The 20,292-nt window shown below is 37.5% G+C and overlaps 1 protein-coding gene across 1 annotated transcript; it reads right to left on the bottom strand.

Annotated features, from left to right (window-relative positions):
- Positions 1 to 1,126: 1,126 nt before the first annotated feature.
- On the bottom strand, positions 1,127 to 19,214 carry LOC101482885 (immunoglobulin-like and fibronectin type III domain-containing protein 1). Its single transcript, XM_012918173.2, has 24 exons — positions 19,128 to 19,214; positions 14,499 to 14,585; positions 11,796 to 11,918; positions 11,565 to 11,704; positions 10,425 to 10,524; positions 10,290 to 10,316; positions 9,956 to 10,001; positions 9,686 to 9,881; positions 9,298 to 9,411; positions 9,011 to 9,173; positions 8,634 to 8,906; positions 8,061 to 8,438; positions 7,463 to 7,587; positions 7,168 to 7,309; positions 6,571 to 6,864; positions 5,463 to 5,762; positions 4,901 to 5,077; positions 4,648 to 4,776; positions 4,203 to 4,511; positions 3,481 to 3,566; positions 3,183 to 3,375; positions 2,253 to 2,549; positions 1,330 to 1,656; positions 1,127 to 1,213 (listed from the first exon to the last, which is right to left on the bottom strand). Exons 2-24 carry the CDS (start codon positions 14,533 to 14,535, stop codon positions 1,209 to 1,211), a joined length of 3,981 nt encoding a protein of 1,326 aa, XP_012773627.2. The 5' UTR covers positions 14,536 to 14,585; positions 19,128 to 19,214; the 3' UTR covers positions 1,127 to 1,208.
- Positions 19,215 to 20,292: the final 1,078 nt, after the last annotated feature.

Below are 20,292 nucleotides of genomic sequence, written 5' to 3'. Positions count from 1 at the left end.
GAGGTGATAAAGTTAGGTAATTTGTGCTTCTGTGATCTCCGTCACCTGCTGGAGGTATTGCTGTTGTAAAGACAGTTTCTTAAGATTGTGCTGATGTTACATATACATCCCTCTTCTCAGAGGCCTGACTGTAAAGGTACAAAGGACCAACACTAGCATTCACCACACTAGTTTCTCCAACAGGAGGAAGCTGCTTCTTGTTGCGGCCGGTATGATTTTTACTTCACAGTAGAAACAGCAAAGGGAGTTAACCAGAGTTGGGTGTCTTCTGTGAACTAAATTCACTTCATAGCACTTTTTTACTCTGCTGGAGCACTCAAAGTGCATTATACAACTTGCCTCATTCACACAGACACTTTTTTCCTATGCTTTTTCTACTTGAGTGCTTTCTTTCTAACCTTCACACACATTCATACTCCAATGGATGCATCAGAGATCAACTTGGAATTAGGATCTTGCTCAAGGATATCTGGCATGCCACCAACCTTCCAATTAGTAGATGACCTGCTCTACCTCCTGAGCTACAGCAACATATGTTTTCCCTGATATCTTTTCTATTTTTAAACATAGATCTACCGATAAATCATAAGCCTAAATGGCTTCATTACCACTAAATTACTACAAAATATGATTTTGAGGAATGTTTGAAACTACACATTACATGGTCAATAAAAGAGGAAAGAGCTTGACTTGTAACATTTTGCTGCAGTTCAAACACTAATATATTAATACTAAAGCCTTTTGATTTTAAACATATGAAGTAAGATGGAAATGCAGTCTTTTATGTTTTCTGTACCTGGAAATTTTCCATCTCTCTGCCATCTGATGTGACTGTCTTTAACTCTGTTATTGTAGCATTCAGGTGTCACACTGCACATTCACCTCAAGAGAGAGCTGTTTCATCATAATTCATACTAGTTGCAGTACACAGTTAACCTGGATATTTTGTGATTTGTGGAAAATAAAATGTAATCTTAAGATACTAGCAATGGCACTTCACATTTGTGTTGAAATGTTCAAACTGTCTTTCTTTCAAAATGCTTTGGATCCCTTTCCAGAATTTTAAAAAAGAGCAATTTTTAAACTATTTTTGCAACATCCACCATTTAAACAAAAATGACCACATTTTCCATTACATTTTATTTATTGGTTATATTATTTCCACATAGGTGTGTGTTCAGCTTCTTCCCAGGAGCTGTGGCTTGTCTTCACTCTGCAAAAAAAAGCAATATTGCTCTAAGGTTATTTAATCTACATACTGCAAACTCAAATGTTACAACAGACAATCAAATTAGTAAAAACTTTATGATTGTTAAACCTTGTGAATACCTCTGACATTCAGCATCATTGATGACTCCGCAGTGCCCAGTTTGTTCTGTATGGCAACTTTGTATTCCCCGTTGTCTTTGGGTCCCACTCTCAATATAAGCAAGGAGCAGACTCCACATACATTTGTGATGTGGTAGTTGGTGTTTGTGTTGAGGCTGATATTGTTCCAGTACCACGTAACACGTGGAGCTGGATCACCCTTAATGGCACAGCTCATGTAGCATTCATAACCTTGTGGGGCTGTACGCCTCTTCAGGGGAACAATAAATGAGGGAGGAGAATCGAAGATCCGGTGTTTTATCTCTGGCCTGTTTACTTGGAACTTTTCTGAAACAAAGAATTACAAAAAGTAATTATATTTTAACAAAAATAATAATTAAGTAGGGGAGACTGGGACACTTATGATAAGGGATGGTTAGTATTAATTAGTGAAATTTAAACATTATGTTGATTTCAAATCTGATTTCTTAGATTGAAGTAAAGGTTGTGATAAAAGTGTGTTATGCATTTATCTTTAATAACCATGGGTAATGAGCAGACACATTTAAGCTCACAGATGAGTCCATATTTATAGCTATCATGCACTTTCTTACTGTCAGTTTTGCCGTCTGTTATTGGCTGCCTGTGCATATTTTATTCTCGCTCACTCAGAGACCCCTGTTTCTTTCTTTGCTATTTTGTATTGAATACAGAAAAGGGCTTATTTAGTTTCTTAATTGACAATCTGATTAATATTTTTATACATTTGTGGCTCAAACCCCAGTCTAACAATGAATGAACGTCAGGGAAATCTAATAGTTTACTGTTTAAAGAAATCATCACTTTCTTGAGAACCTAGCTTAGCTTAGGAACAGTGATTTAGTTTGACAGTTTGCAAAATGATTGCAAGTTTTGTATTGTTTTCATGATAAAACTTGAAACACCTTTTTCCTTTTTGGTTTCAAATGCAGGGGACTCGGAATGTGGAGAAAGGCCCATGTCATTTTTAGCAAACACCCTGAAGTGATACTGCCGTCCAGGTAAAATGTTGACAACTGTGAATTTGTTGTTAAAGAGGTTGTCTGCCACTGTTCTCCAAGTCCGTTTGAAGGAGTCCCTCTTTGATACCATGTAGTGCAGCCTGTCATCCCTTTTTTCATCTGGAGAGGGAGTCCAGGACAGTGTCACTGTTCCTGGGATATTCTGTTCCAGCTCCACTGGACCTGGAGGTTTAGGATCATCTGGAGAAAAATTTAGAGATTTTAAAATACTGTTTACTGATATAGCAGGGCTAGGTTACTGATTTTCAGTCTAAATTGTACCCTTGATGGTTTGGACAGGAAATAGATTTTTGTACAGCTTCTGCCGGATACGCTTTGAATTAGAAAGATTTTCATTCAAGTAAAACTCCTAACACAGGTACAGCTAGCTGCAGCAATAAGCGTAGCTTGGGGGAAAAAGGGATTTCTTGAAATAGGCAAAGTAAAAGGCAGAGAGAAAATTGGACTGGAGTATTTTGTTACAGTCACAGGATTATGGCTTTAAGCATTCCCTTATCTACAGTGTTGCATACCTTTAATGTGATCTTAAAGTAGTACAACCTATGTGGTACATTAAGTTATAAATACATGTATTCTGTTCCTACTTTAATCACATTGTATTTGCTAAAACATATGTTTCCGTGGTAGTATGAATACAAATAGAATCCAAGTCACCAAATTAAGTTATTATTCTGTACCGCAATTACCATGCAACTGTATCCAGCCAACTTACAGGATAAGTAGATTTCATAGTTTTACTCTAATTTGGCTACAATATATGGTCTTATTTAGCCTAACAATGACAAACCATTGCTATGGCTCTTGGACAGTTACCTGTAACTCTGATTTCAACATTGAAGCTTTCCTGGCCAACCATGTTCTTGACAGTAATGGTATAAATGCCAGTGTCCGTCCTCTCAGATGTAGGAATTAAGAGTTGAGATCCTTTATCAGAGTTGGTAATGGTTACATGCTTTGGTACTGGAATACCATCTTTTAACCAAAATATTTCAGGCATGGGAGACGCCTGTAGATGACAGCATAGGAGTCAAATTAATATATTGCTATATTAACTAACAGCATTGATTAGATTCTCACACAGTGAACAGAGTAAAAGCCTGTGGAATAATACCTCAAAGTTGATGTTGAGGCGAACAGTGTTTCCAGATTTCACCACCACAAAGGTCTTCATGTTGCGGTCTTTAAACCTTGGTTTGACTGTGAGGGATAGATTTAGAATACAATACAATTAAATTTGTAATTCATAAAGCTGCTGAGGGAGTTCTATATTTTGAATCTCTCTACTGTATTATGAGGACGTGCTCTGTGTATAGTTGACAAAAAGGGTATAATTAACCTTAATTCCATTGTTAGACCTCCCTTTTTTTAGTCATAATTCAGCTACACAGAAAACCTGTACTAGTAGTGAGAATAAAACTAACAATTAATAAGATGTTAAATGCACTCATTAGTTTTTCTTTTACAATTCTTCTTTGAGTTTGAACTACAGATTTAAATTGCTATGCTTGGTGATATGATGCATTTGAAGTGCAGTTTTTTTTGTCCATGCTGGGCTTTATAATCCTATCAGATGTGTTTTCAGTCATAACCTGTCTTGTCACAACAATTCTCACCCGCCGTCTCGTATATCTACAGATATTAAATGGGTGTATAGCACACAAACATTATTTTTTGACAGCTGTAAGCTTTTTCGAGACAATTGTTCCTCTCTGTAGGTGTGTTGTATTAGAAGAAAAACTGCATATTTTCTTTGGCATTTTGTGAAAAATAAATATAAATATATCTCATTTTAGAAATAACCAATAACCAAACTATAAAAACTGCATTTCTTACCAGGAGGAGGCATAGCAATGATATAATTATCAAAGCTCTGAGGTTCTCCATCACCTCCATAATTGGTGGCAATTACTCTCACCCAGTATGTGGCCATTGCCTTAAGGCCAAGCACAGTGTAGGATGTTAGAGTAATTGGGGTGGTATTACAGCGGGTCCATTCAAGGCTCTCTATTGGTCTGATCTCCACATAATACCCTTGGGCTTCATCTTCTACCCCTTGCACTTCCTTAGGTTTAGTCCAAGCCAGCGAAAATGTCATGTAATTGGAAGATGTTAATTTAAGGTCTGTGACTTTGCCTGGGGGTTCTGCAATAACAGTAAGGTGAGAATGAAGCTTTTATATTACACGACAGAGAGAATTATATTTACTTTAAAGAATGACTTTCATGACTGAAAAATCCCCCCAAATACAGTAAAACATAAGTCTGTGTGATTAACTTACTCATTGGATCTCTTGCAATAACTGTGTCACATGGAATGCTGGGATCTCCAGCACCAGACAGGTTGACAGCTGACACTCGAAATTCATATGCTGCTCCTTCAAATACGTCTTTAACTGCATACTTTGTATCTATAGACAACAGAAGGAGCAATTATATCAATACAAATCTGCACTGATGTGTACAGGTACATCACAAGCATTTATTTTTACTCTTGAGCTAAATGTCCTGCACCTCAGCATTTAAGTTGTATACCTGTAATTGGCCCCTTTTGATTTACAAGGCTCCAGTAATTGGTGCCTTTCTTGTTCTTTTCCAAATTGTATCCCACTATTTTGGTTCCTCCAGTGTCACATGGAGGACTCCATGCCAGATTAATGCAGTCTTTAAAGGCACTGACCACTTTGGGTACAGCTGGTGGTCCAGGATAACCTGCGGGGGATATATGACACAGAAAAGTGAAAGTGAGTTAATTAATCAATGTTGCCATGCCATGTTTCTCAACATTACTTTTATTATTTCCGTCATCCATAATTAGCAGGTGGCTGAAAACTAAAGAATGTGTAAATGGAAGGGTATTTATTAGACACATAAATTCAGAGACAGTGTTTTTAATATATTTAACATAGCTTTGTATATATTCTTTATGGATTTCTTTTAACTTCTCCCAAAACATTTTATTAGCGGCTAGTCAGGGTTTTACTGCAATAAACAAAGTGTTTCCACCTGGATACTAAAAAGACATGCCTTGTAATACTTCCTTCTAAACTGAACAAAGAAAAAGTAATGAAGAAGAAGGCATTAACTGAAAACTTACGTAATACACCAGCTGGTATGTCCTCTGTCTGCAGGTAGTCACTGATACCTTCTGCAGTCTTTGCTCTAATCCGGTAGCAGTATCTCCTTCCAGGGTCCACATCTGAATCTTTGAAACTTGGGCTGTTGCCGGGTATCTCACCAAGACTTGTCCATTTATTTCGGCCTACTTGTTGTCGCTCTATGATGTAGTTTGCGATCGGACATCCGCCATTGTCTTTTGGTGGTTTCCATTTGAATTCAACAGATGTCACAGCACTTTCCATAATGTCCACAGGCCCTTGTGGAGGGGTTGGTTTGTCTGTTGACAACATGACAAGAAATGCGTCAGAGGCATTTATCTTTGCACATTCTACATTTTGCCATACCGTTTTTGTTCAACTAGCAACCAGGGCATTTTTTAAAATGTACTTAAGTTGCTTAAGGCCTTTATTTGACGCACGGTCATTTTACAAGCAGGGATTTATTTCTATGACTGTCTTTTAAGGTAATAAATGGATATTTTCATGTTGAAAGCCTCAATCCAGTACACTTCTGTTGGCCATGCTGGAATTCATGCATTATGGTAATTAGACTGTAGTGAATAATTGCACAGGTTTCTCTGTAGACAGGCTCTGCTCTTAAAGCAATATCTCCATTCTTGCATGGGGATGGGCCTCAAACCAGCTACCAACTAAATTATTCACTATTCACACCACTACGAACAATATAATTTGTGCTTTATTTACTTAATTTATAAAGTAAATAAAGCACAACATAAGCAAACAAACTGTAAATATAATAGAGAACCAACTTAGAACAGGTCATTATGCCAGATAATATGTAACAATTAAGCTAATGTCTGTAATTTTTGCTATTACAAAGTCATAATTTCCTAAACATACTCCTCTAATTGCTGTATTCATCTCCGGAAAATTAAAAGCATTATCATTTCAGTGGCGATAAAAGCCTTTGTTTATTTATTCATAGGGCTTTTTTTGTGAAACATTTGCCAGTATACCACTTGCACGCTCAAGTAGAAAATGTTATTTTTCCACAGCCTGTTTATGTCTAACATGTCCTCGGCTGTTATCACAGAAACTGCCAAATTATATGTGAGGAAAACTCACCCAGTACAATAAGTTTGGATATTGCCTCTGTTGTACCGAATTCATTTTTTATTTTGATTTTCACCTCTCCACTGTCTTTTCTTTGACACTTAATAAGGCGTAGTTGACTCTCAGAATCAGACGTTTCAATCTTCACATTGAGGGCTGGCAGCAGCTCATCGTCATTCTTGTACCACTGTATAGTCATTGGTGCTTGGCCTGAGAATGGCAGCTTCCATTCAGCATTTTCGCCTGCCTTTATAATGACTGGCTTTGTGAAATTTCCTAGTGCATCAGGGTCCATTTTTGGTGGATCTTTAGTATAGGAGAGACGGGAAAAAGTGTTTTATTTAAACATTGAGAACTTTTTTTTAAAAGTGTTATTATATTATTTGTAGTGCTGTCAGTGTTAATCTTGTTAAAATGTCGTCAACGCCATAACCGCGTTGACACTGTGCAGCCCCACACACGGGGCGATCCGCGGTAACTCACTAACAGAGATTTTCCGTGTTAATGTGGTTATGGTGTTAACGTCATTTTAACGAGATTGACACTGACAGCACTAATTATTTGATATGTTTTGCCGTGCTACAGCCATGTTACTCATTTTATTCTGACCTTGAATACTAAGTGTTGCTTCTGATTTACGTCCTTCAGCTTCAAAGCGGTACACAGCTGCATCATCTTTTTTACAGCAATCAACTATCAGCCTGTGAAAGGCTCCATCTTTGATAATTGTTACCCCATCTTCATTTGTTAGCTAGACAAATAAGTAAATAAACAGTAAAAAAGTGATTAACTATATAAAATGTTAGTTATTTGTAGAAAAACAACAAAGTCGTAGTTATAGTAATTTCCATATACAGTGAATTGTGGCAATTTGTTACACTCCTGTTTTACTCCTTTGACTTACCAGTTTCCCATTTTTGTACCAGTGCCCCTCTGACGTCTCACTGCTTAGTTTGCAAGACATCTCCACCCGTTCTCCAATATTGGCATTCGTATCTGATAGCCCACTGACAAATTGAACACCTCGATCTACATGTGAAAATGTAAAAAATAATCACGTTATATAACAAATTATTGATTTGATTATTTTTAAAATGACACATCAGTAGCAAATTACAATAGAGATAAAACTGAAAGCACATAAGCGCACAATTTAATTTAAAAATCCTTATCATTACAGTATGCACTTTCTTGTGGACAGCAGATGGGATTGGGAAATATGTATGATGATTATCTTTCACTAAAAATTGAACCACATTCACTTTTGTCCATTTTCTCCCTCTGGAATAGAAATGATACTTAAGCCTCAAACATTATATCTGATCGAACCTTTAGTGGAGTCATCCTGAAACACTGATTGAAAATGGGCTGATATTGCCAAGTTACAAGTATTTGCAGATACTAACCCTTGAGAATAGCTGAGCTAAATCTTTGACATTATAATAATCTGTAATCTGAGCATACATTATTCAGTCTTTAAACCATGTTGTATGGAGTTTTACCTAAGGCAGTGTCAGGAACCAAAGGCCCAGTTCGTGATTGCTTCTTCTTACTCGCATCATCTTTTGTATCTTTATCATCTTCTTCGCTTCTTAAGTGGTTCTTATCATCTCCATCAGTTCCATCACCATCCCTGTCACTAGAACCATCGCCAATTTTACCACTGGAACCATCCCCAGCCCCTAAACCATCTCTTCCATCACCCCCATCTTTCGCATCTCCGAGTGTGTTTGCAGCTTTCTTTTCAGCAAGTGCTCGATTGACTGCCTCCAAGTCATCTTTCTCTTTTGAAATCTTTGCCTTGTCCAAGCCTTGGTTAGACAGGTTATCATGTCCAATGGTTTTGGTTCCCTTGCGACCTTTCCGACCATGTGGATCCTCTGAGTTATAGTTGACACACATAGAGAGAACAGTTATTTCAGTCAAAAGGTTTGACTAAAATATAAATGATGAGCAAAACAGGTTCAATAATATCATGACTATCAAACAGTCAAGACTATTTATCTTTGTATTACACCATTTGCATTTTTATTTATTATTGTACTTTGTGAGTACAAAAAAGAAAAATGTCCCACCTTCCACCATGAGAGAGGCCCTGCTGGAAGCAATACCAGCAATGGCATAATATGCTCCCTTATCTGCAATTTCACAATCTTTTACTCTTAATGTGTGAGTTAGTTTGTCCTCTGAGACAGTGATCTCATATTTGTCCCCATGTTCAAGTGAGGAGTCTTCTCTTGACCAAGTAATTCTGTTGAGTGGTGTTGACAAGACGCACTGAAATACAGCGTCCTCACTTTCAACAGCCTTAGCATCCTTAATCTTGTCTACAAACTCCACTGCAGGCACTAAGAGAGGAAAAAAGGTAGATTTTGAAACCCAAGATGATCTCATTTCCAAAATATAAATGTACTTGATTTGTTTTATAAACTTTAAGAGTAGTTTTACTTGCCTCTGAAGTCAGTTGTAAGAACATTTGCCTCTTCGACATCAACCTGGTAAAATCCAGCATCTTCTGGCTGAGGGTCTTTAATGCTAAATATATAATTTGTTCCTTTTTTCCTAAGGCTATGTTTTGAATTTTCATCATCTGCATAAGGAACCATTACGCCATCCTTTTGAGACAGAAGTAGTAACATTATTATTTATGTATTTATTTTCATTATTAAATTATTATTTAGCAAGTTTAATTAAAAATTATTATTATTTTTTGCTGTTTTAGAATGCTTTTAAATTCACCTTGTATAAGTTAACTGCACTATTGGGATCCCATAGCTGCATGTCAAATCCAAATTCAGCTTTTCCGTTTGGTTTCACTTCAATTTGTTTCACATTTTCCAGCTGCTCTACAACCTATAAAGGAAAGATAACAAGTTTTATCTAATGTATGTGTCTGCAAGTGTTGTTTTAAACTTTACTGCTTAAATAATCACGTTTTGAAAAAATGGAAGGAAGGAATTAAATCAGAAACATTTAAAATAACCAAGCAGACTTTAGCAGGATGAACTACCAGGGTTTAAAGTAAAGCTCAAGATGCAAGTCAACCTTCTTCCTTGGTTAAACTCAGTAACGTTGGTTCAGGATACAAAATCCAGAATTCATGTGTAACTGTTAATTTATACAGTACCTTTGCCTGTTCGTCTGCCCTTTCCTTCTTCATCTGGTTCAATCTCTTCAACATCCACCGAAAGTCAGTAACCCCAAATTCCAAGCAGATTTTTTCATAATCTTTCTTTGGTGCACTTATAAGCAGTTCCCAGAGTTTAGGATCAATTTCTCCCTCTTTCTGTGGTGGGAGTTGCTTTTTCCTAGTGACAACAACACTAAAAAAGGGCATTGGAGGCCATTACAACACGCAGAACACATTTTGAATAATTTGACTTTGATGTGAACTTACGTTTTCTTGAGCATTGATCTAAAATCCTGTGGTTCCTGCTGACTTCCTGAAAGACATTTTGACTTAAATTTAAAATAAAATTCTGCCATCTGGACACTTTTTTCACTTTGTGGTATTTTTTTCCAAATCTAATTGTGAAGGATTCTTATAAGGCTCTGTCAAGTTTTTGTTTAAATTTTACTATTTTGCAATAAAAAAGAAACAAATCTTTGCTATAGAAGTAAAATTTTGCAAAGAATAAATATGCTAAAAGTCTGTAATTCTAAAAAGAAACTTGTGGATTGGACGCTATTAGAAAGAGTAAACCACTTCATGTTAAAGTATGCTTTCTTACCTCCCTGGCTCTTCTTCCTGAAGCCGGCTTCATACATGCATGAAAACCACAATAGAACAAGAAGTCATTAATTACCAGACATGGTATATTGTAAAGTTGTTTAACTCAGTTTTTATTGTTAACTATAAAGCTCACCTGCAATGACATTGAGAGTGGTGGTGCAGACAGCTTTTCCGTATTCATTGGTGGCAAAGCACTTGTAAGTGTCTGCTTGGTCTGGATTGATGTTGATTATCTGACAAAAAATGATTCTCACGTGAAATATGTAAATATTTGACAACAGTGGAATCAATATCTGAGTCTATCTCCCAAAAAAAGTTAAACTTGGTTATGGAGCTTTAACACCATATGTCATGGTTTGGGGTCTATGACCAAGCTTTTTGGGTTTTCCTTTTGGTTCATGACCCTTTGCTTTATTAGGATATTTTAGGCTTGAGGTTATCTCTCGTTTATTTCTTCCATCGCATTATGAAGATGTTTTAAGTTCGAGTTTATTATCAGTCTGTCATGTCTTCTGTGTATGTTTCTCCAGTCGTGTCTGTGTTTGGTCTCGCTCCCTCTCTTCCTCGCTTCCATGTTTCCCTCTTGTTGTCTCCTCCCTTCATCTTCCCAGTCCGTCTTGTTCCTATGTGCGTTCTTTCCTCCTGTGTCAAGTGCGTGTCTCAGTCTGCATCCTAGTGTGTTTCCTATTTTATTTTGACAGTCTCTCATCCCGTGTTCAGTGTGTTTAGTGTGGCTTCCCCTGTGTGGTTATGTCTATTTTTCCCAGCCATGTTTCTGTTTCCACTCTCCTTAATCACCCTCTGTTTTTTCTTTGTACCCTGTCAGGTTGCCTGCATTTCATGCTCCATGTTCCAGGTTTCCATGTCCAGGTCTCATTTTCCGTAATCCCTGTGTTTAGTGTTTAGCTTTAGTTCGCTCAGTTTAGTTTATTAGTTAAGTCTTGGTTAAGTTTTCGTTTGACTTCTATTTGTATTTTCATTCAGCCTAAATAAAAGGCTCCCCTTTTGTTTAAACCCACTCATATTTTCAAGTGTCCACGTTTGGGTCCTTATCCTCTCGCCACACAGTCTGCAGCTGCAGGCCCGTGACACCTACAATTACTACAAGCTTACCTCAATCTAAAAGTAAATGCATATTGTACACTTAGTTACAACTGTTGTTTTAATTGTTAATGAATATTCAAAAAAGAATTTCATGACTTCAAAAATGTTTAGCTTGAAAAATTAAAGTTGGGAAATTATCATTAGCCCAATCCTTTTATTTTGTTCTTACCTCAAGAATGTGTTCTCGAGCTCTTTCATCATATCTAGTCTTGTACTTTTCTGGGTCATCTATTTCACCTTTATTACGCCCCCATGTCACAGTTGGTGCTGGCTCTCCACTAACCATAGCTTTGAAAAAGGTTTTTTTACCTGAAATAATCAAATCATGACAGTGATGCAGGTGTTAATAATTATGCTCTATGGTTATTGTCAGTTTCACTGGCTATGGTTGTTTTTCTACCTTCTTGGACAGTCACAGCAATTGGTTTGCGGGTAAAGTCGGGGGTCGATTTCCCTGGTGGCAGTTGCTCCACAGTCTGAGTGATCATAACCCCAGGAACCCTGGACCTTTTCTTGATAGCCACTGTCAAGGGAAGGTTTAGTGTTTAACAGCATAGCTGGTTGATGCTATGAATGTAAACATGAACAGGAAGCCCGCTACCAACAGAAAAACATAGATGTTACAAATGCATGTGTCTGCAGAGTATATATTATTTAGAACAGTTGCAGTTTCACACTGGAATTTCACAAGAGGTCACCATTTCCTTACTTTTCTTAACATTACAGCTAGGTCATGGCAAGATCTTGAAATATGTTAAACTCTATTGACTAAGCTGAAGTTTGGATTAAATTCTACACATTTTTTGTTGTTTAATTAATTTAATGTATTAATTTAATGTAATTTTTTGGTTAAATGCTTAATTTATGTATAGATTTTTGGAGGACTTTGATTTTAAAATTAGATGGTTTTAACCTGTCAGCATGATACTTTTTCATTTATTTTTATTTCTTTTTATTTTAACCAAAAAAGTGACTTGGACAAGTTGTAAGTGTGTCTATTTAAGAAGTCATTATAGAGTTGTAAAGTCAGTAGATCAAAACTAAGTTTTAGGACCTGTTACTGTATTAAACACTAACTGTGTTCTTTGTGAGAACAAAAAAGACACATAGCATATTTTTCAGGGTTTTCTGTTTGTTTTTTTGCTCTTATCCAAAATTCCAATCATATAGACATGTTATAGAGCACTAAGTTTATTTAACTTATTGCTGGTTTTAGATAAATGCATGGTGTTCAGCTCAGCTGCATTAAGTACTCTGGGGCTTGTACATTTAGTACGTGTTTACTACTACATTTATATTAACATAATTCAGCATATATAATCCAATCTGTCTGAGCGTCATTGTAATATATTTTTTAAATATATCATATTAAACCATACTTTTGTTACCAAACTATGCCAGAGTTAAATATGGAGATACCAATCATATTCAGATTTATTCAGTGAGGAGGAAATAAACAAAACAAAACAAAAAAACCCAAAACAAATCTGATCAGACATGGAGTATCCAGGGATAACTTCTTTGGTCATGCCTTCTGTGAGTCACTTTGAGATTGTCTACTCTGCTTATTTTTTTTCTGTGGCCTTAACATAGTTTGAGGGCATTTATTTAATATTCATCAAACTGTATGTGTAATCTGTCAATGGGTTGATGCACATGCTTATATCATCTGGACACAAGCACGATTCTTATGACCTTGTTACTGAAGCATCGATTTAGACATAATCTAGCAGGAGAGCATTTTTGCTTTTTTTCTGCATAGCAATTACTACATGAAGAATTTTTTGGATTTTTGGCAGCAGGAACCTTGGCAGGAACACATTCGGTAAGAATTTGTTGACTGTATAAAGTAGATATTCCTGCTGTAAACCCAGCTAAACCATATGCTTACTTTTTATAATGTCCATTCATTTATTTTTTTATTTTCATCTTTACAAGTAAAATCACAGTGAACGTGTATGTCAGTTTGTTTCAATACTGTAGACTCTGCAGATTATCCTCCTTGTGAAGAAGAAAACTAAAATATCTCATTTATGAGGCATCCTTTTTGATTTAATAATCCCTAAAATGTCTTTAGAGCTAGATAGGAGTCCAGCTGTGATGTAAACGGGTTATTATAGAGCCATAGGCCCTGGGCAGTGGACCCCCCCCCCCCCCCCCCCCCACACACACACACACACAAATTATTCAGTGTGAGAATAGCAGACTGTACGGCAGTGCAGAAAGAATTATTAATCCTAATTGTTATTCATATAATTTTTCCAAAATTAAATATGTGTCATAACCATAGGGAATTCTTCATTAAACAGTAAATGCATAGCATTGGAGTGAACACAAAAATGGTCAGTTCAGTTCAGATACAGGTGACAATGAAGAATGACACCATGTTAAACATCAAAAGAGATAAATATATGCATAAAATAACGATAGACATCATTTACACGATTCTCCAGTTTTTTAGTAGATTTGCCTGCAGTTGCCATGAGAGAAAGTGTGCTCCGAGTCCTTTTTTGCAACATTTGTTTTCTCAGTTCATTTTTATCCTGGATAGAAGCAGAAATGCCTGCTCTCTGTTATAGCTACCCACAGGCAGAATCAGCAACGTCTGCAGCACAACAGTAATATTTGAAAACATTTATTGCAGTCTGTAGTTTAGAATTATCTTGAGTAATCCAGCTGGGGTTTTATTATCTCCAGGCTTGATGAATGATCTAAACTGAATTAGCTGATCACCCAAGGTGTGATGTAGGTCAGATGGATGTGCAGCCGACAAAATGTTGTAAGAACAGTGAGCTTGTCAACTGTGAAACACTGGTATACTACAAAGCTGGCCCATTAATGATTTCAGTCTCATCTGGCTCTGTTTTATTAGGGAATAGCTGTTCATAGTTTGTATTTGATGTTTCACATTAGCAAGTCAATGAGAGTTAAGAAGTCTGATCCTGAATGATAGTTAATCCTACTTATGGGTACAAATAAAGGAACCTAAACCTCCATCCCTTTATTTCCCATGGTAGACTTGCTAGACTCAGCAGCTGTCGCTGTTTTTATAGAAGCTAGAAATATATAATATAATATATAATATCACATTTTTCATACTTACCGAAGGCTTTTGGGTCCTGGTTTGTTTTTGAACTCATGGCGATGTTTGATTGTTGATTATCAGATCAGAGGTGCGATCCTTGTGTGGCTAAAGTACAAAGAAAGACTGTCACTGTTAACTAATGCTGTCATTATAATCAAAGCTGATTTTATTAGTATTAAAAAGCCTTACATCTACTCACCAGCCACTTCATTACACTTCATTCGTTACACCTGTTCAACTGCTTGTTAATGGAAATATCTAATCAGCCAATCACATAGCAGGAAGCCAGTGCATTTAGGTATGTTGAAATGGTCAAGACAACCAAGTGAAGTTCAAACTAAGCATCAGAATGGGGGGAAAAAGGGTGACTGAAGTGACTTTGAATATGGCACGATTGTTGGTACCAGACACGCTGGTCTGAGTGTTTCAGAAATTATTTACAGAGAATGGTTCAAAAAAGAGAAAAGTGACCTTCGGTTTTCTAGGTGAAAATGCCTTTTGATGCTAGAGGTCAGAGGAGAATGGCCAGAGTGTTTCAAACAATTGAACATTGTATAAAAACACCCCATCCTTGCTGAGTATTGTCACTGAGCAAATCCAGCCATTTATGGCCACTGTGTACACATCCTTTGGAAGCTACTTCTAGCCAGGTGTCGTGTCACAAAGCTTAAATTATTTCAAACTGGTTTCTTAAACATGACAATGAGTTCACTGTACTTAAATAGCTTCCACAGTCACCATATCTCAATCCAGCAGAGCAGGTTTAGGATGTGCTGGAATAGGAGATTTGCATGGATTTGCACCAACTCTGTGATGCTATCGTGTCAACATGAGCCAAACTCAGTTCTAGCAAGATGTAACTAATGATGTAATGGGTGAGTGGATGTTATGTTTTATGCATTTTATACAAATTTAGCCTTGAATAATAATGAAAGAAAATTGCTGCATGTTTTTTTTTTTTTTTTTTTTTTTTTAAATGACATCAGAAACAGCAGTATGCGACATTACGTGATGGCAGAGCTTCAGTTCATCCTTTGTCATTTTTTTTTTTTTTTTTTTTAATAAATAGGACAGGGGGAATGAATGAGAGAAAGAGGGGGAGAGAAAGAAAGAAAACCAAAGGGGAGAAGAGACGGTGAGAAGGGGGGGGAAGAGAGAGAAAAAAAAAAAGAACTCCTGGGTCACCTGTATGGAGAAAAAAAAACAAAAAAAAAAACAAACAAACAGAGGAGACAGCAAACAACAAAGAGCAACATAATAATAGAGAAAACAAAGCACCATCACAATAAACTAGCTAGTCATAGATATCAATATTTACTAAATAATAAACGATATTGTGCAGCACGCAAGATAGACAGCGCACAGTGTGCTTTGAGGCAGCAGCCAAGAAAGCTTTAGTCCGCGTCTGTGAATACCCATGTGTGCATACCTGTGTGGATCAGCATGCTTGCATTCCAAAGGTTTCTCCATGTAATGATCTGCTAGGGAGTGTGGGGGGGCCACAGCCCCGTCCTCCAGGGTGTGAAGCGGGTATGGAGGAGATCAAAACTCCAGACATCCAGAGGCCCCCAGAACACAAGAGACCATGGAAGACCAACAGAGGGGCAGCCGCGCCACTGTTCCAGTAAGAGCTGAGGAGAGTCCCAGATGAGGGCTCGCCCAGCAGCCGCGGAGCAGAAGTCAGGGGGAGTTGCAGTGACGCGCCCGTGAGCTCCGCCGGCCCCCAGCTGTGCCTGAGTGACCGAGCCCCAGGCCGAGAGGCCGGGGGCACCCCACCTCCAAAGGGGCCCGAGCGAGCCCCAGGCCCCAGGCCCCGACAAGCGGCCGCCAAGGAGTGAGCCGGTGTGTACCCGAACGCCCACCCCCAGATACAAAGAACCACCAACACACCGACACCTGAGGGAGTCCGCCACCGGCAGGGGAAGTGGTGGTGGGTGGAGATAGGCCTCCAAACCTTGGAGGGCCCAGAGAGGTGGCGTCTGATACCCAACCTGACATATAGACACAGACATACGGGCACACACAGACACAAACATCCATTCCCACCCTCATGCTCTCATATGCACTCACTCCACACTCAACCAACGTGGAGACAGACATAAAGAGACGCTGTACACACAATCACACTCCCCAAGCGTACTCTACAAACCGGGTCTAGGTACCCTTGCCCCTGGAGGGGGGAATTGCACCCAGACCCAGGTGGTGTTACCCTTTTCCCTGCGGTGGGGAGAGGCAGACCACCCCGACTCCGCAGCAGCAGGGAGGCCCCACACCCCAGACCGCAGTCGGACGGCCAACTCCTCCTACTAGCCCTCCCGCTCCAGCAGGCCGCAGAGAATGGGGGTGGGAGAAGACTCCAAACCTCCCTCCACCCGCTCATTGTAGTGTTGATGCATATGTGTTCTAAGGTGCAATTAAAACCCAGGAGGGCATGGAGCTACCTGTTGAACATTGTATAAAAACACCCCATCCTTGCTGAGTATTGTCACTGAGCAAATCCAGCCATTTATGGCCACTGTGTACACATCTTTTGGAAGCTACTTCTAGCCAGGTGTCGTGTCACAAAGCTTAAATTATTTCAAACTGGTTTCTTAAACATGACAATGAGTTCACTGTACTTAAATAGCTTCCACAGTCACCATATCTCAATCCAGCAGAGCAGGTTTAGGATGTGCTGGAATAGGAGATTTGCATGGATTTGCACCAACTCTGTGATGCTATCGTGTCAACATGAGCCAAACTCAGTTCTAGCAAGATGTAACTAATGATGTAATGGGTGAGTGGATGTTATGTTTTATGCATTTTATACAAATTTAGCCTTGAATAATAATGAAAGAAAATTGCTGCATGTTGACATGATAAAAAAGGTCCAGTTTTCAGTACTCATACTTCATATTGTCCATATATGACCAAATTCATCCTTTATGTATTTTATTATGTTTCCCTTATATCTACATAATCAGCAGTTTGCAGGAAACTTGAACAAAGTTTTTTTTTTATCAGTTATTTGTTTATCTATTTATTTTTTGCAGGTAAGTAGTTTCTTTTGCTGAGATTATTAAATACATTTCATAAAGGAAACATCTAGAAAAAAATATAGTATTTCTTTACTGCAGCAAAAATTATGAGAAGTCTTAATATTTTTTTTTCTTTTGCAGTCAGTTATAGTGAGTCTCACTTAACCATTCTTTTCTAGTAGCTGCTAGTGTTGCAAGAATCAAGGGCACCTAGAAACAGAGCCATGGGCAACTAGAGTTTGAGAAATCCTGCCTTCAAGCATCTTCTCATGTATCATTAAACTGGGAATTCCTTGACTTCCTTGACGCGTGACTTGTGCAGACAGTTGGAGACATGCTGGGACACTGTAAATGGGGAATGTGAAATCCCACCTAGTGACTCACTCCACCCAACTGCCCGTGGAGTCAGGTGGCTGTGCCAACAATTTAACTGCTCAGGATCCAAACATAGAAGAGAGCTCAGTGTGTTTATATCAAAGTGATAAGGCGATGAAGTAACCTGTATATCTTTTTTTTATGCCATCAATGCTTAAAACTGCTCTTTAGCTTTATAATACTCCTTAGGGATATCTCTATGTAGGCTCTTAGTCATCCAGGTCATAATAGCATCAAAAGAAGATGACTGCACTTCTTTAAGTCTAATTTAAAAATAAACTTCAGGTTCAGTACACTGAACTTTTCTTAAGTGAAAAGTGGAACCTTAAATAACAGTGGATAGTAAACCAAAGATATGTTTCGTATAGGTTATTTTTAATCTTTAAGTTAGTTAAGTAATTATTTTAATGGCTATAGAGCTGAGAGGCTTTTAATTAGAACAAAATGGACCTTATATCAAGATTATGGCCATAAGGCTTTTTTATGCAGTGTTTTATTTTTAGGACCATAAAAGAGACACTGAAAATGTGAGAAAAAAAAAGCATATCTGACCTTCATCTACAACCCAGAAAAAAAGCTTAAGCTTTGATGTGTCACAGTGTCTGTAGTTCAGACCTAGTTTATAGGTTCAGTCTTTTGTAAGTCATGGGAAGCCAAATGGGAAAGTCACACAGTTAAATGTCATTCATTGTTGAGATCTTAAATGTTTGGACTGATCTCAAAAGGTCAATTAATGTTTCTCCTTTTCATAGAATTGTTGTAGAAATTGATTTTTTGACTGTATTGCATTAAAGGTTGTACTACCACACAAGAAGATAACATTGCAGAAAGATATCACTTTGATATAGCAATTTTGGTAATATACAACCAAGTCATAAAATCTCCAGGATCTTTGTCTTCTGTTTTTCTGTTTTCAGTATTATTTGACTTCTATAGCAACTGAAAATGTCTTGATGATTTTCTTTATTAAATTATGTTTGGGAAATTATTATAGGTGTAAATTTACAGGATACTCATTTACTAGAACTAGACTGCACTTTCAGTCCTAATATAGGTCTTATCAAATAATACCTTTTTGGTGTGCCATTGTTATAAAATAGTACTAAAAGTCTTGCCGAATTTGCTTGGTTGTCAAAAGCACTGCATAAGAATTTCAGTCAAACCTCATGTTTAGAATATTAGTTTAGCAGTTCTTTTGGGACACTCATTAAAATTACTAACACACATTTTTTCTAATAACATAAGTTGTACTCACTTTTTGTTTTTTGTCGTCTCTGATCAGTTATCCGCCTTCAACTTGTGCTCTTCTCACTACCCAATATTTCAAAGGGGACACTCCTTTTTGTTCGGTGATAAACGTTTGGAGCACATAGAAACCCTTACATGGATAGTTGGTAAAAATCCATATTACAACGCTGGTAAAGGCTCGAGGCTCATCTTACGCATCTCTATGAAAGCGATCACTTTGCAGTTGTCACTGGAAATACATTATGACTGTTCATTCAATCTGGCATTGGAGATTCTGAGTCAACACTTTTCAAACATTACTGTTGAGAACATAAAAATCCCATCAGCACTGTATATTGATATGAAGATTTAAATTGCACCAGATTCAAATAAAACTAAGATGGATTCCAGCATATTCTCATTAATTACAATTACATTAGGAATGGTTATTACCATACTCCATGGTTCGAGGTTCAGACTTATAATGCCTATAATTTCATTTTATAGGCAAACTATCTAACTTAAAGGTTTTGACTGGCAGCTTCACGAGGTCTATAGTCATATGATCACTGTACTATGGACTTTATTGGTCAATAAACATTAACATGAGACATTTTATTTGGTAAAATAATCTCTAATTGAAATGAACAGATTGACTGTTCCAATAGACCGCTAAATGTATCAGCAGAAATTCTCACAGCATGCCTTTGGTATTTGGGAGGTCACACTGTGTCTGCTTTGGCATTATGGAAAGGTGGTTGCTCGTGGTGTTGGTGGTATGTTGGACTCTGTGTACTGAGCAGTGGTTAGCAGTCAGAGGTTAAACAAGCATGGCATATCAGCGCAGTTAGAATAGTTACTCTGACCTTTTTAAAGTAAATGACTCAACTGCAAGAAAACTCTGATGACATCAGGAATATCACCACTGAGCTGACAATGGAAGGAAATGCGGTAAGGACTTTTACATAATCTAGTAGACATTTACACAATTTCCTTAGGGATTAATACAGTATTCTGATTGTGAGACTGTGTTAATATAAGATCATTGCTGCATTATTTTACTCTATTCAGTAACTATACACTGCTAAATGAACAGGTTAGATCTAGTACAGTAACTATTCTGATTGTCAACATGGACTTCTTTCATAGTAGCTTTACAACACTAGATAAAATGCAAATCGATGTCTTTTTAT

The sequence above is a fragment of the Maylandia zebra genome, linkage group LG5 (assembly GCF_041146795.1).
Source record: "Maylandia zebra isolate NMK-2024a linkage group LG5, Mzebra_GT3a, whole genome shotgun sequence".
In the NCBI taxonomy this organism is placed as follows: Eukaryota; Metazoa; Chordata; class Actinopteri; order Cichliformes; family Cichlidae; genus Maylandia; species Maylandia zebra.
Note: the sequence above shows the minus strand (reverse complement) of the source record. Positions and strands in the feature narration are given on the sequence as shown.

Bases quoted from the DNA above. Each gene is read 5' to 3' on its own strand.
- LOC101482885 (XM_012918173.2), bottom strand. From the start codon at position 14,535: ATGAGTTCAAAAACAAACCAGGACCCAAAAGCCTTCG. The intron at 4,512-4,647 runs GTAAGTTAATCA...CTGTTATTGCAG, and splicing joins TATTGCAAGAGATCCAATGA to AACCCCCAGGCAAAGTCACA. The intron at 3,567-4,202 runs GTAAGAAATGCA...TATCCCTCACAG, and splicing joins CATTGCTATGCCTCCTCCTG to TCAAACCAAGGTTTAAAGAC.